This window comes from Macaca thibetana, chromosome 3 (genome assembly GCF_024542745.1).
Source record: "Macaca thibetana thibetana isolate TM-01 chromosome 3, ASM2454274v1, whole genome shotgun sequence".
Lineage (NCBI taxonomy): Eukaryota > Metazoa > Chordata > Mammalia > Primates > Cercopithecidae > Macaca > Macaca thibetana.
Genome location: NC_065580.1, coordinates 105,585,702 through 105,601,919, shown reverse-complemented (window position 1 = coordinate 105,601,919; position 16,218 = coordinate 105,585,702). Strand labels below are relative to the sequence as shown.

Here is a 16,218-nt window from a genome sequence, read left to right as displayed (position 1 = left end):
TGGGCGGACACGCAGGGACTGCCAGCGCGAATGGCTTCGACCGCACGCGCCCCACCCCACATTTCACAGTCGCTATGGCGACCGGGAGGTCCGCAACGGCTGCGGGGACAAGTCCGTTGAGGCTGCCAGGCGAGTCAGGCCTTTCTGAACCTCGCCCGACTCGCCTGGGCTGTGCCTGAAATTGACCCAGCTCCACCAGGGATTATGAGAAAACAAGGAGTAAGCTCAAAGCCGCTACAATCTTCCCGCCCCAGCCAGCCTAAGCGGCGGCGCGGGGCCTCCCCCGCCCGGGAGCCGGAGGTGGAGGAGGAGGTGGGAAGATCGGCGCTATGCGGCGGGAACCTGCCAAGGGGCGCCAGGAGGTCCTCCCCGCGGAGGATCCGAAATCTGAAAGCGCGAAAAGGCTTGGAGCTGGAGGTGATGGCCAATACATTTCTTCTCGGCCCCTTCCAGTTCGTCCATAATTTCCTGGCGCAGCTCCGGGAAAAGGTGCACGAACTGCAGGCGCGGCGGTTCTCCAGCAGGACCACTCTCGGCATCGGTGAGGAGAAGACAGGAGAGCCCTAGAGGGAGCCGCATGGCGCTTTTCTTGAGTCTTGAAGGAGAGCAATTTAACAAGCAAGGGTTTGTGGGTGCCTAGTAGTAAATAATAGCAAGGTCCGAGTAGAAAGGAGTTGGCCAAAGATCTTGTCGCTGAACAAGGGGAGAGAGAGAGATGGGGAGTATATTAGTTTGACGGGCTGTCAGATCGCAGAGTGTTTTAAGGTCTAGGAGTTTTAAAGACTGAGGGGAAGGATCAAGGGAAGAGGATGAGATGAAAATTCCAAGAGAGGAAATAATTAGCGGAGCAAAGGTTGGAATACTTGGGAGGGTAGAATTAAAGGCACAACTCTGAGAAGCTAACTGTGGAAAAGAGGAGAGAGAATTCCTTTTCTGAGATGGCAGGAACTAGAAAAGCGAGGATTACTATACGGAGAAATGTTAAAGTGGAGATAAAAGAAGTTGGGAGTGCTGGCGACTCAATGGTCTGTTTCAGTGAAGTATGAGGCTGGGTCACCTTCCGAGGTGAGATTGATAGGATGCCCGGGTCCAGGGGACATGCTTCTGTCACAGCTTGGAAAAGGCATGTGATAAGCCCTTCAAGCATTTAGAATACTGGCATCACTACACCGTATCCTTTTTTTTTCAGATGTGTTATGTGGGTTAAGGGAGGGATTGAGAGACACAAAGATTTTGAGCATCTTTGGAAAGCTGGATGAATTTCGTAGTATATTTGACCTTTTCCTTATATATCATCTGAAGAGTTTTTGCCAGTGTATATAATTGTTAGGAGAATTAGAAATAGGATACAAATATAGTTGAATAGGATAGTCTCTGTATATTTTAAAATTAATGAAGCCTAATAACAGTTAATGAGCATCTTTACAACTTTTTACAATTTTCAACCTTTTAAAAATTATAGCAACCGCACTTGCAGACAGTCCAGAAATACACCATGGGCCATACTTTGCCTATCTTGATATAAAACAAGTAAATCTGAGAAGTATTTAAGATAATTCCAGGACAGTTAGTGATGTAGGAAAAGATCTGGATAAGCATGGTTGAGAATTTCAACATTGCAATTGTTTAATTTTTAAAAATTTAATTTCTTCAATAATTATTGAATTAATTTGCATTTATTTTGTTAGCCAAGTGGAGTAATTTTTGAATTTTTAAGAGGCTATTATTGGTGGTTATAAGATGACCTGCCAAGTATATTTGGGATAACCATAAAAAATACCATTATAAAATCTCAGAGGGGAGGTAGGACTTCTGGAATAGCCAAGGAAATGCACTCCTCCATGACGACAGTGAAAATACTTGGAAAATTATCAAAATCATTTTCTTCAAAACTTTGGAAATTAAGCAAAGGTTTACAACAATCTAAAGGGCATTAATTCAAGAAAAGCTGCTGAACCTCTATAAGAACAGCAAAGTTTGTGGTGTTTTAACTTGTTCTATTCCCCACTCTTCTCTTCCAGCTCCATGGTACCTTTGAAAACAAGCAATTCCCCAACCAAACAGGGGCACAGGCTGCGTCTGCAGCTCCTGTAAAAGCTCCATACCCAGAGCAGTGTCTCCCAGCTCCCTGTTGAAGTCTTACGTATACATGGGGCGCTGGCACAGGTGACTCCAGATTAGTCTCCTAGGCCATCTAGTAGCTCCTAGGTCTGGACGCTTGCAAAGAGCTTGCAGTTCATCAAGGGTTGAGTTGCACAATGGGGCTTTTAGATGTGCTGCTGAAGAAGTGATTGCCTATATTTAATCGTCTTCTGATAAATGCTAGGGAAACTGATCTAGAGTGGCTCCTCCTGGTTAGAACTAGTGAAGCATACTGTATATATTTGCTTCTTTTAAAAATTTCATATAAAGGAATAGAAAATAATACTGAAAAAAAACACCAAAAAAGTCACAATCTTCCATAATTCCATCACTCTTACCAATTACCTGAAGTAAAAAAACCCTCTCAAGTCTTTCCCTTTGCTTGTCAAGCCCCTCTGCAGAGAGGTAAGCTCTGTTCAGGATTTACTTTGTGTCCTGGATTTTTTCCTATGCTCACAGAGACAGGATTAGCTGGCCATCTTGCTTTGTGTGCTATATTTCTAGACATGTAAAATAATACATTTGAAATACTTGTTTAAATGGTATTTTATAATAAAGCAGCTTTTAATAACTTTCCTTTTTTTCTTTTTTCCAGCCGTCTTTGTGGCAATTTTACATTGGTAAGATTTAGTTTCAGTTTGAAATATTTAGAAACATTTGAATTAAAAATTGCCATCACTCTTTGCATACAGTAAAACAATAACTTCTGGCTATAGTTGTAAAACATCTTTATGTGCACCAATTTATGCATATATTTTGCTTTTTTACAAACTTATATGAAACAGCATTTACAAAATAGATGCATTAGGGGACTAGTAACTTATGAATTAAAATATTTTTGCTTTACCAACTAATTCACTACATGTTTCTTTAAATATCTAGCTTTTCTAGTGTATTTTGCATGTGTAGTTCATTTAAAACCCTCCTTTATTTTATGGTAATTATATGTTGCTAGTGAAATAACTTTTTTCTTTTTCTTTTTTTTTTTTTTTTTTTTTTTTTGAGACAGAGTCTTGCTCTGTCTCCCAGGCTGGAGTGTGGTGGCACGATCTTGACTCACTGCAACCTCTGCCTCCCAGGCTTAAGTGACTCTCGTGCCTCAGCTGGGATTACAGGTGTGCGCCACCACACCCAGCCAATTTGTTGTATTTTTAGTGGAGACGAGGTTTCACCGTGTTGGCCAGGCTGGTGTCAAACTCCTGGGCTCAAATGATCCACCTGCCTCGGCCTCCCAAAGTGTTGGGATTACAGGTATGAGCCAGCACAGCCAGCCAGTGAAATAACTGGTGGTAAAGTTTAGTAACACCTGCCAATTGGAAATCAGGTAAAAAAGAAGATAAAGATTCTGCAGTGGTTATACAGAGTTAAATGGCTTTGAGTCTTTCAGTGTGTAAGCCTGTGTATATTATTTTACAAAAGTGTTTTAAAAACTTCGTAAAATAATATTTTCCTCTGGAATATTTGATTTTTACCTGTACTCAGTGATTTCTACCCTTGGGAGGTATGAGATCTGCCTCTATGTTCTGTAGACACAGTGCTGCTCTAGACATTTAGTCTGCAGGGAGATTTTGATGTTAGAACTGAGGCTGCAATAGTAGGGAATATTCCTGCAGTTTTTGGTACCCTGGCATATGTCCTACATGTAAAGAAGTGTTGGTGGAAAACAGGGTTAATATATGGAACTTTGCTTTATTTTCAGCTTCACTGGCAAGTACTGACTACATAAGTTAGCTATAGCATGATTGTTGACTGCAGCTAATTTTGTTTATCACATATGCTCCTTTCTTCACTGCCTACAGCTGTTGATTCACTACTAAAATGTCTTCAAGCACACACCTGCATTCTTTGGCACTTGAAAGTTGATCCCTTATATGATATTATACTTATTGTAAGTCTGCTTTGATCTAAAGTAATTTTATTTAAAATTATATTTTGAACCTTTTTCAACAGTTATGGAGGTATTTCCCAAGGCTGGTAGATTAGAATCACTTGAAACTTAAAAAACAAACAATAACCTGCCTCTGTTCTTATTTAGAGGCCTGGGATGGAAGGAAGGGTGAAAAAAGCCACATGAATTTTAGATGTACAATTAAGGTGGGTTTTTTTGGAGACAGAATCTCACTCTGTCGCCCAGGCTGGAGTGCAGTGGCATGATCTCTGCTCACTGCATCCTCTGCCCCCTGGGTTCAAGCAGTTCTCCTGCCTCAGCCTCCCTAGCAGCCAGGATTACAGACATGCACTACCATGGCTGGCTAATTTTTGTATTTTTAGTAGAGATGGGGGTTTCACCATATTGTGCAGGCTGGTCTTGAACTCCTCACCTCAAGTGATCTGCCTGCCTCGGGCTCTGAAAGTGCTGGGATTTCAGGCATGAGCCAACGCACCAGGCCACAATTAAGCTTAAAAACCACTGAGTTAAGGAATTTCAGGTGTGTGCCATACTGGATTATAAATGCTTAAAAACATACAAGTTAGTAAGCAAATTATAAAATTACTATTATAACAATTTATTGTTTTCTTTTTATGGCTTTCTTACTTATCACTTATTTTACTGTTGGGTTTAAAACTTGTTCTTATTGTAATATGATACTTCATTTTTTTCTAGGTTACATTTAGTAACACTTTTTGAAAATGATCGTCATTTCTCTCACCTCTCATCTTTGGAACGGGAGATGACTTTTCGCACTGAAATGGTTAGGTTTCTTCTTCTAACGAATTAATTTGTGGTTTAAGAATAGCGAGACTATGAGGTAGAAATGTATTAGGAATTGAAACGAACTTTTGGTGAGCTGCACTGTTTCATAAGCTATAACCCAGGTTTATTATTTAAATAGTAAAGTGTTTGAGATTATTTTTCTGTTACTTATTTCATTATCTCTCACTCTTTCCTACTGCAGACTTCTTTTTAAGATAATAAAGATGAATTATAATAGGTGAGGAAGGAGGTCAGAGGAAGCATTGAGGAAGTGATAAAGCGAAATGAAATGAGATGTTATCAGAAATTGCTTTCTCTTTGGCTACAGTTGGGAGATCCCATGTTTCACCTGGGTCTTTTAATGGTGATGATTATTATTTGGCTGTCTTTTGATTTCAAGATAATCTCTTTTAAGAGATAACTTTTGATATAATTTTTAAATAATTTTCTGTTTTTCGATACTTAATCTTTAAAATGGAGTTTTCTGCCATACACATCTCACATAATTATTGTGAGGAGTAAGTGGGATAGCGAATGCCAAAATTGCACAATTTTACATTTAGAAGACACTACAACCGTCCATCTTTCAGATCTGCTTGCAGCTGGTCGGGGGCCTAGTGAAGCATTGAAACTGGCTCTCCTCACTCTGGCCATTGCTTTTTGTTTAAATTATGGTAAAATTTAGATTTAAATTTGTAATAAAAAATTTCAATGTTTATCATTTAAGCGTACAATTCAGTGACATTAAGTACATTTGTGATGTCTTGCAGATATTATCACTGTCCACATCCAGAACTTTTTGCTATCCCAAACAGAAACTCCACCCACTAGACACTAATCACACCCAACTATATTTTCTGTCTCTATGAATTTGCCCATGCTAGGCCCCTCAGTCACTGCTTTTTAATTTTCATCCCTATATTGCCCCTATAAAGTTTCAAAACATTGGATACATTAACATATGTATGACATTTGAACATTTTAAAGGTATTTCCAAAGACAGAATATAAAATACTATTAAATAAAGAGTGTAACTGTGGCAGAGTCTGGACTTTGGTGACAGACTGCTGGACTCTAATAGCAGTTCTGTGCTTTCCTGTATGATGGCTAGTCAGGTAACCTCTCAGATTCTCAGTAATTTCATCTGCTCAATAAAAACAATGCCAACCTTAGAGGGGTTTAGGGAAAATGAAGGGAGATAGTGAATGGCAACACATAGCAGAATACTTAACACAAAATAATAGCTGTTATTAGTAACTTATATTTTTAATATTTCCCTAAATATAGACTTTTGCATATTAGGTATCCTTTAATTCTTGTATTGTTTTGTTATCTTCCTAAGCAGAAAGGAAAATTCTTTATGAACTCATATTTTGCCAATCAGCTATGAGGTAATGGCCTTTCAGACATCAGCTAAAACAGACCTTTAATTTAGCAGTTACTCGTGTTGGATGAGGCAGATATGATTATAGCATATAGCATTTTTTAGGGAAAGTGCATTTTAAACAATGTGGCCCTTTTTAGCTTTTTGGATTTTAGGAGCGAAAGCAAGAAACTGATGGGGAAATAAGACACAACATGCTGTTGTTAATCCATGAATTTTAACTCAACAGCACTTTTACTATCCTAATGAAGCCTTTATTTTATATGCTGAAGTGTAAGACACTAAAATAATATGCTTTTTAGTATATAGCATTTGTGAGCAACAATAGTCAATCGACATTGAGCTTTCACCTTGCACAGAGGATTTGATGGAGCTATGAAGTAAGCTAGAAGCATTGGATTCCTTGCTCATGATACTTATGATCATTATATTTTATTTCCTAAGAGCATGGGAAAAAAAGAAGTAATTTTCTATATGCAAAGTTGTACAGAGGCATGAAGGCATCCCTGTTTATGACAGAATTAATCAGATGTGAACCTTCAAGCATCTCAAATGTGAGGGATAAAACCAGATTTGGGAAAATTAAACATATACAGTCTACACCTTTTAAGACATTATTAGAGAAACTCTTTAAATCGTTTGACCATCCCTCCAACTCTTTAGTTTGAAAGCCTATAGAAAATTTGAAAGTATAGTACAGTGATCACCTGAAAATACGTGCTTTTTAAAGTCCAAGAATGCAAAACAGCGAGGAGTAATTAGGAAGTCTTATTATTGACCTTTTTTTTTCGGAAAAAAATGTTCTATAGAAGTGATAAAAATAATTATTTTAAAGTTTTAATTACATTGACAATATGTGCTTTTTTTTTTTAAAGGGACTTTATTATTCCTACTTCAAGACCATTATTGAAGCACCTTCATTTTTGGAAGGACTGTGGATGATTATGAATGACAGGCTTACTGAATATCCTCTTGTAATTAATACAGTAAAACGCTTCCATCTTTATCCAGAGGTGAGTCATCATTGGAGACAAATAATATTTGTAGAGTGATCCTCTTTATCAGATAAAAATAGTCAGCACAATCTTGTTAAAAAGAAAGGGAGGGGAGCTTTCAAGTGAATTTATTTTGTGTATCCTTACAGTTGAGCAGAATATCATAAGTTCCTCTCGTAAAATTTAAAGACCTCAGAAACTGTTGTCTTATGAACTCAAAGAATGAACCTTAGTGTGTAAATAATGGCCAGGGTAATAGACAAGCCAAATGGAAAAGAGAGTCATGGGAGCCAAAAAGGTTCTAAACGGGCATGGGCTTTTGGCTTCGGACACCTCATAGGTGGGCACGATGACCACGCGAAGGAACAGTGAGAGTGATGAGCTTGAATAGTGATCTTGGAGTTACGTTAGTACGGTAAGATTTCTTTAGTCACACAGCCAGAAATCTATTACTATCTTCCAACACTTAGCCTAAAAGAGTATGGTTGTTATAGTAGTCTACAAATACTAAAAATTTGAAAAATGGAGACAAAATTAGTGAATTCGGTTTGTGAATTCAAGATAAATGCTAAATTTGACACCATGGTAAATACTACTGTCGAGTTTAAAGTTGTCTCAGAATCCAGCATATTAATTAAAAGTTTATTCATATTTTTATAGTATTTTAAAATTATTCTTCTTTAGATTTTGAAATGCTTAAAACTACAGAGACTTAGAAAATAATATTCAAATGTGTGTGATCAACCATCTAAAATAAATAAATGCTGATCTTTGTCATTTTTGCATCAACTATTTTACAATAATTAAAATATTATAAATACAGTTAAAATCACCTTTATTCTGCTTCTAGTCCAACATACCTTTATTAAAATTTGGTGTGTGTATCCATCCAATTTCTGTTTTCAGAGATTGTTTTATTATGTGCTTTAAGTCCACATAAATGATCTCACACTGAATGTGTCACTGTAGGATTTTTTCTTCAAAATTATATTTTTGAACTTTCTGTATATATATAATTTCTCTAATTTTAACCATTTTATAATTCTAAAGTTTATGTATTTCCCCATCTTAATATATTATTTCCAATTTTTCAATTACAAGCAATGTAATCTCAAATGTGCACTTCTGTGTGATTTTCTTCTGTATATGTGCAGTATTTTGTCTAGGATATACCTAGAAGTGGACTTGCTGTTATAGAGTGTGTGCTTTTTCAGCTTTACCAGATATTGCTAAATTGCTGTCTGAAGCAAATGTAGCAGTTCACACTGCTGTCTAGAATTTTCTCATATCATTATTAGATTTTGAATTGTCAGACCCTGTGATTTTTACTCTTATGATGACTGTGATATGCTTTTTGTTTTAATTTGTACTTCCCTTATTATTTATGGGGATAAATATATTTCCATGTTTAATAAGCATTTGGATTTGTTCTTCGATCAACAACATATATAAATCTTTGTCACCAACTCAGCTTTTTTGAGGTATGACTTACATGTAATAAAATGTGCCAATTGTGAGTGTACCATTCTCTGAGTTTTGACAAAGGTATGAAGCTATATATCCATCACCACAATTGAGTTACAAAACATTTTCAGAATGCCAAAAAATGCTCCATTATGGTAGCTGTCTTTTCCCCCATTGAATTAATTGTCTCGGTACATTCGTTGAAAATTAATTGACCACATCATGTGTGAATCTGTTTCTGGACTCTATTATTCTCTTGATCTATAATTATGCCAGTACCACACTGTCTTGATTACTGTAGCTTTACAATAAATCTTGAAAGTAGATAGTTCTCTCACTTTGTTTTTCCTTTTTAAAATTGCATTTCTATCTAAATGTTAGGGTCAGCTTATTAATTTCTCAAAAAAAAACCTACTGGGATTTTGGTTGGGATTATGTTGGATTTGTACACATATTTGGGAAGAATTGACATCTTAACAATATTGAATTTTCTAATCCATGATCATAGTCTAGATCTCCATCTTGTTGATTATTTTTAATTTGTCTCAGCAATGTTTTGTATTTTTTCAATGTACAGTCTTCCCCAGTACTCTTTTATTATAAATGGTATTATTTTAAAATTTTTATTTTTCCATTTTTTGTTGCCTTTGTATAGAAATATAGTTGATTTTGAATATTAACTTTGTACCTGCATCTTGATGAAGTCAGCGGTTCTAGTAGCTTGTTTGTAGAATCCTTTGGATTTTACTATGCACATGATGATATAGTCTGTAATTAAAAGCAGTTTTATTTTCAGTAGGTATACCCTAAGTGTTTTTAAAACAGCTTTATTGAGGTATAATTGACATATGATAGCTGGTCATATAGATGAAGTGTGAAGTTTAATTAGTTTTGGCCCACCTGTAAAACCATCACCACAATCAAAACGATTGGCACATCCCTCATCCCGAAGTTTCCCTGTGCTCCTTGGTAATCCCTCCTTCCTTCATCTCTCTTTGCCCACATCCCATCCCTAGGAAACCACTGATATTCTCTTTGTCATTATGGTTTAGTTTGCATTTTCTAGAATTTTATAGAAATAGAAACAGAGTTGTTCTGTGCCCAGGTCTTAATTTATGCGATTGACTGAGTGATGACACAGATAGATCAGTGCCACCGAAAGAAGAATTTATGATCAATACTTCCATGGAGAAGAGGACAAGTCACATCACACAGAGCCACAGGAGAGAGACAGTTTGGTCAGGCAGAAGCAGTACTGAGGGTAAAGCCTAAGTTGGGGTTTTTATTGGGGTTTCTGTGGGAAAGGCAAAATGGGCAGAGTTTAAAAAACAAAATAAAAAAACAAAATCGAAAGACAGTTGACACACTGGGAGAAGATATTTGTTTGGTTTCTTTTTGTTTGTTCTGAGACAGTCTCACTTCATCGCCCAGATTGAAGTGCAGTGGTGTGATTTTGGCTCCCTGCAGCCTCCTCCTCCCAGGTTCAAGCGATTCTCCAGCTTCAGCCTCTGAATAGCTGGGATTACAGATGCATGCCACCACACCTGGCTAATTTTTGTATTTTTAGTAGAAACGGGGTTTCACCATGTTGGCCAGGCTAGTCTCAAACTCCTGGCCTCCAGTGATCCTCCTGCCTTGGCCTCCCAAAGTGCTGGATTACAGGCGTGAGCCACCATGCCCGGCCAGGAGAAAATATTTGCAATATACCTCACAGATAAAGGGCTAATACACCTAATATATAAAGAACTCTTAATTCTTTATATATTTAGCTTCTGGAGGCTTCAGGTGTCAGTTTGGTGATGAAGAGAGCGGGAATGATGACACTCTCATTCCTACAACAAGAAAAATAGCTGGACAAACTGCAAGATAACACCTTTTCTTAAACCCTTCAGAAAACTGAAGTCAGAGGACAACCAACGCAGAATTTCAAGGACAGGTGCCTGCAGAAGGCAATAGGAACTGAGCATTCTGGGATAGGAACTGCTTGACTGAGATAGATGCTTTTGAATGCCATATAAGCTGGTACAAAGATTAAACCAGAAATTTTTTAATGAACTGCTACAGACTTGGTGTGAGCTGGCATGAAATGTGAAGGTGAGCAGGCTCTCTCAGGGAAGATTGGGGAAGTATTTAGAGAAAACTTTCCTATGGTGCTGGCTAGGGGACAGGAAAAGCAATCATTGCTCAGACTCTGCGCACACCCATGTTGTGAAATCTTTCCTAGGAAAAGAAAGCCATTATCTGCAGGGAGAACGGTATCAAACCCATTGTCTGAGGACACTGGTGGTTATCCAGTGAAGCTGGTGAAAGAGAACAGGCAGGAAAAAAAAAAAAAAAACCCTAAATGTTAAAAAACAGTCATATTCCTTGAGAAGGGAACATTTATGAAGGGTACAGCCCCCAAGTCCCAAATTCACAGTACCTGCCTAAGATTGAGGCTTAATTGGAACATCAGAAAACCTGTCACTCTTCCCCCATTACATGAACAAACCTTTGGTAAAAATCACAGTGGAATGTGACCAAGTGAGTTTTGCAAGGCATTTTCTTTCTAGGGAGCAGCACAAAGGAAAACCCAAAACCAAGTTCAAAACAAGGTACCACTACAGGAATTTGAAATCGCTAGTGTCCATAGCAGCAACAAACTCCAGCTTTGGTAACTATAGCAATTACAAATTTCAAATCCAGCCCACCCTAACTAGATTAACACAAATCCCTACAATAAAAACCTAACAGTAAGAAAGATGTTCTTATTTTCAAGCATAAAAATACTGACCTCTTGTGTCTACTGTCTTATACAATATGTCTAACTTCCAGCAAAAATTATGAGGCATACCTAAAGGTAAGAAAAAGCACAGTCCAAAGAGACAGAGCAATCATCAACCAGATCCAAAGAAGATACAGATACTGGAACAACTGGACAGATTTAAGTCACTATGATTAATATTTTAAAGACCCAAGTGGAAAAGATAGATGATATGCAAGATCAGACAGATAATTTTAGCAGAGAGATGGACACTATAAGAATCAAAGGGAAATGCTAGACATAAAAAAAAAGAAGTAAAAAATGCCTTAGATGGGCTCATCAACAGACATAGCACAGCAGAAGAAATAATCAGTGAGTTTGAACATAGGTCAATAGGAATGCAAAGAGAAGAAAAAGTGGTGGAAGGAAACAGTAGAGCATCTAAGAGCTGTGACACCATATCAAATATTCTAATATATGCATAATTAGAATCCCGGTGGGAGAGGAAAGATGAGGAAGAATAAATATTTGAAAAATAAATGACTGAGAATTTTCCAAAATTAGTAACAGATACCAAACCACAGATCCAAGAAACTCAGAGAGCATCAAAAAGGATAAATACCAAACAAATGCATGAATGGATAGATAGATAAACCAAATATGCATATACAAACCTAGGGGTAAATGTAAACACATTAAAGAGTATGAGACAGAGACTATCTCACAAAGCCTAAAATACTTATCATCTGGCTCTTTATAGGAAAAGCTTGCTGACCTCTTATCTAAGAGAATGAATAGACTAGGGATATAATGTGAGTTTCTTGTGCAGCACCAAGGGCTTCATTTGAGGTTGATGGTGTTGAACTGAGAACAAAACCAGCCAACAGAATTGTGTTTCTCCAGCTATAATCAGATTCCCAAGTATGAACACAGAGAAAATGGAGAGTTGGATTTAATCATGTTGGGTCAGCTTTCCCTTGGATGTAGAAAGCCAAAAAGAACATTGCTCGTGGCCTTCCAGCAATGTCAGCAGCAAGAACAATAAAAGCCAAACAGTCTTCAAATTTACAACTTTTCCTGAAGCAGTCAGGGAGCTGAGATCACAGGGCAATCAAATAACCCAAAATAAATTAAAACGAAAAAGCACATGCAAGGAGAACAGAAACAAGCATTTAATTACGCGGGTCGTGCCACTAGACACAATGGTAAGGAATTCAACTCAAATTGTTCACCAGTCAGTCAGTAAATGCCTAGTATGGGTTAGCAAGGGAATTTGCAATTGTTTACAGACATTTTTACACAGATCTCATAAGGTGCCGACAAAAGATTAGCAAGAGTGCTCAGAAAGCATCCTCCATGGTAAAGCCTGGGAGAACAGGAGCCACTTAGAGAAAGGCATGAAACCCACCCACCCGCTTCTTCCTTATCTCCCCTGTAAGTTTTAAACTCTCTTATCTTAAACTGCTGGGGGAAAGGTAACAAACACTGTCCTTTTCACATTACTGGTACAAAAATAGGCCACAGATCCTGATATGGTCCTTGAGCCTTACTTTTACTAACCCCTTGATGCCCGTTTCATATCTTCTCTTTCCAGTTATCCCAAACCTCCTCACCCCCTTTCATTCTCAGCGAATGACCTTGTTTTCTCCTGTTTTCCTGTGCCCATTGTATATTTCCCAGCTGTATCCTAGGTGCCTACTTCCTGGAATATGGAGTTGATTCAATATCATATTTGTTGAATGAGTGAAACTGTGCAAATTTCCTTGTGCTACATACTCAGTAGTCAATGGATACAACCTAAGCACAACCAAAATTAGGTTTATCTGTATCCTCACCTGCATTTGGTATTGTCACTATTTTTTATTTTACTCATTCTAACACATACGTAGTGATATATCATTATAGTTTTAATTTGCATTTCCCTATTGACTAATGATGATGTACATCTTTTTGTGTTTATTTGCCATCTGTATGTGAAACGTGTCTTTATGTATTTTGCTCCATTTCTATTTGAATTGTTTGTTTTATGAATTTTGGATCTTAGGATGTTCTTTACATATTATAGATGCTAATTATTTTTCATATATATGGCTTGCAAATATATTTTCCTAGTCTGTAGCTTGTCTTCATTCTCTTAAACAGGGTCTTTATCATACTATTGTTGAGTTTGTCTCAATTTTGGGGGAATTTCTGTCTAGTTCTATCAACTAAAATAACTAGTTAAAAATACTAATTCTAGTTTTTTGACAGAGGGATTCTGAAGTCTCCTAGTAAAATTATTTACTTGTGCATTTCTCCTTTCACATCATCTGTTTTTCTTCACATATTTTGTAGCTCTATGTTTGGTGCATATGCATTTAGGATTGCAGGGTCTTCTTGTTGGATTTTTTAAAAAATAATTTAACGATGACTTTTTCTTCATTCTCTGATAATTTTGTTTGCTCTGAAGTGTGCTTTTTTCTGATAACGGCATAATCACTTCTGCTTTCTTTTCATTACTGTGTGTATGATAAATTCATCATTTTCCATCCTTTCACTTTCAGCCTGACTTTATTCTTATATTTGAAGTGAGTTTCTTTGAACAGTTGGGTAATATTTTTAAATCCAATCTGTCAATGTATGTCTTAATTGGTATATTTACCAGTTGGCCACTTATATTTAATATAGTTATTAATATGTTAGAGTTTAAGTCTGAGATTTTATTTTGTGGTTTCTATTCGTGGTTTTCAATTTCTGTTTTCTTTGTTTTTAACCTTCTTGTGGCAGAACATTTTACTTGAACATTGTTTAGAGTTATATTTTGATTTATCTATTTTTAAAATATATCACTTTACAAAGCTTTTTTTAGTGGTTCTAGTGATTATATCAACACTATTTATTACAATCTGTTGCTGCTGTCATTTTACTGTATGTTTTAATTATCAAACTTATTTTAAACTCAAGTTTTACACATATTTTATAAACTCAGGAAGAAAGTGAAGGCTTGTTTTATTTTATCCATGTTTTTTATTTCTTCCTCTTTGATGTTCCAAGATTCCTCTTTTTATCATTTCATTTCAGTTTAGGGAATTTTCTTTAGCTATACTTTTAGAATAGATGTCTGTTCTAAAAGTTCTGCTGGCTGCATTTTTTTTTTTTTTTTTTTTTTTTTAGTTTTTCTTAACTCAGAGAATGCAGTTTCTTTTCATTACTGAAGGATATTTTTGCTGGACATAGGATTCTGGGTCAATAGTTCCTTTCTTTCAGCATACGGCAAGTGTTGTGCCATTTTGTTCTGGCCCTCCATAGTTTCTGATGAGAAATCCACTGTTAGTTGAATTCTTTTTCTCTTTTAGGTAAGATTTTGTTTTTCTCTTGTTGTTTTCAGTATTTTTAAAAAAAATTTAGCCTTCAAAAGTGTATCAAAGTATAATATTCAAAGTTCAAATGTTTTCTAAAGTATGTTGTGTTTTAGTGTGGATTTCTTTAGATTTTTTCTGTTTGAGATTTGCTCAGCTCCTTGAATATTTAGGTTTATATCTTTTGCCATGTATGGGAAGTCCAGTCATATTTCTTTTTCTTTCCTTTTTTTTTTTTCTTTTTTTTTTTTTTTTTTGAGATGGAGTCTCGCTCTGTCACCTAGGCTGGAGTTCAGTGGCCAGATCTCAGCTCACTGCAAGCTCCGCCTCCCAGGTTCACGCCATTCTCCTGCCTCAGCCTCCCAAGTGGCTGGGACTACAGGTGCCCGCCACCTCGCCTGGCTAGTTTTTTTGTATTTTGTAGTAGAGACGGGGTTTCACCGTGTTAGCCAGGATGGTCTCGATCTCCTGACCTCATTATCCGCCCGTCTCGGCCTCCCAAAGTGCTGGGATTACAGGCTTGAGCCACCATGCCCGGCCTTTCTTTCTTTTTTATGTATGTATGTATGTATGTATGTATGTATGTATGTGTGTATGTATATATGTATTTATTTTGAGACAGGATCTCACTCTGTCGCCCAGGCTGGAGTGCAATGGTGCAATCTCAGCTCACTGCAGCCTCTGACTCCTGGAGTCAAGGGATCTGCCTACCTCAGCCTCCTGAGATGGGCAACGACCATACCTGGCTAATTTTTTTGAATTTTTTGTAGACGTGGGGTTTCACTATATTGCTCAGGATGGTCTGAAACTCCTGGGCTCAAGCAGTCTGCCTACCCTGGTCACCCAAACTCTGGGATTACAGGCATGAGCCACCGGGACCAGCCTTAGTAATTATTTCTTTGAGTTCTTTTTCAGCCCTGCCTCTTTCCCGTCTCCTTCCAAGACTCCAATGACATGAATACAGGATCCTTTGTTAAAGTTCCACAGGTTCCTAGGGCTGTTTTTTGTGTTTTTGTTTTTGTTTTTTAAATTCTGTTAGCATTTGTTTTTTCTCTTTTGCTCAGATTAATTTCTATTGTTCTGTCTTCTAGTTTACTGGTTATTTTCTTCGATCTCTGCCATTCTCCTCTTGTACCATCCATTAAGGTTTTTTATTTAGATTATTTTATTTTTGAGTTTTGAAAATTTTGACTTTTCTTTATGTCTTCTGTTTTTCTGCTGACACTTTTTCTTCTTCCAACTTCTGTTTTAGGTTCATGGGGTACATGTGTGGGTTTGCTATATAAGTGAATTGCATGCAGTGGGGATTTGGTGTATGGAGTATTTTGTCACCCAGGTAATAAGCATAGTACTCAATAGGCAGTTTTTCAGTATTCACCCTCCTCCCACCTTTCACCCTCAAGTAGGCCCCAGTGTCTGTTCCCTTCTTTGTGTCCGTGTGTACTCAGTGTTTAGCT

At 37.2% G+C, this 16,218-nt stretch overlaps 1 protein-coding gene across 1 annotated transcript in view; it reads left to right on the top strand.

Annotated features, from left to right (window-relative positions):
- Positions 1–16,218, top strand: part of LOC126951413 (probable C-mannosyltransferase DPY19L2) — a 184,308-nt gene continuing 168,090 nt past the window's right edge. The window contains exons 1-4 of the mRNA XM_050785482.1: positions 1–541; positions 2,738–2,762; positions 4,748–4,835; positions 7,097–7,234. Coding sequence (XP_050641439.1) covers positions 205–541; positions 2,738–2,762; positions 4,748–4,835; positions 7,097–7,234 — 588 coding nt within the window. The 5' untranslated portion in view covers positions 1–204. The remainder of the gene's footprint in view (positions 542–2,737; positions 2,763–4,747; positions 4,836–7,096; positions 7,235–16,218) is intronic.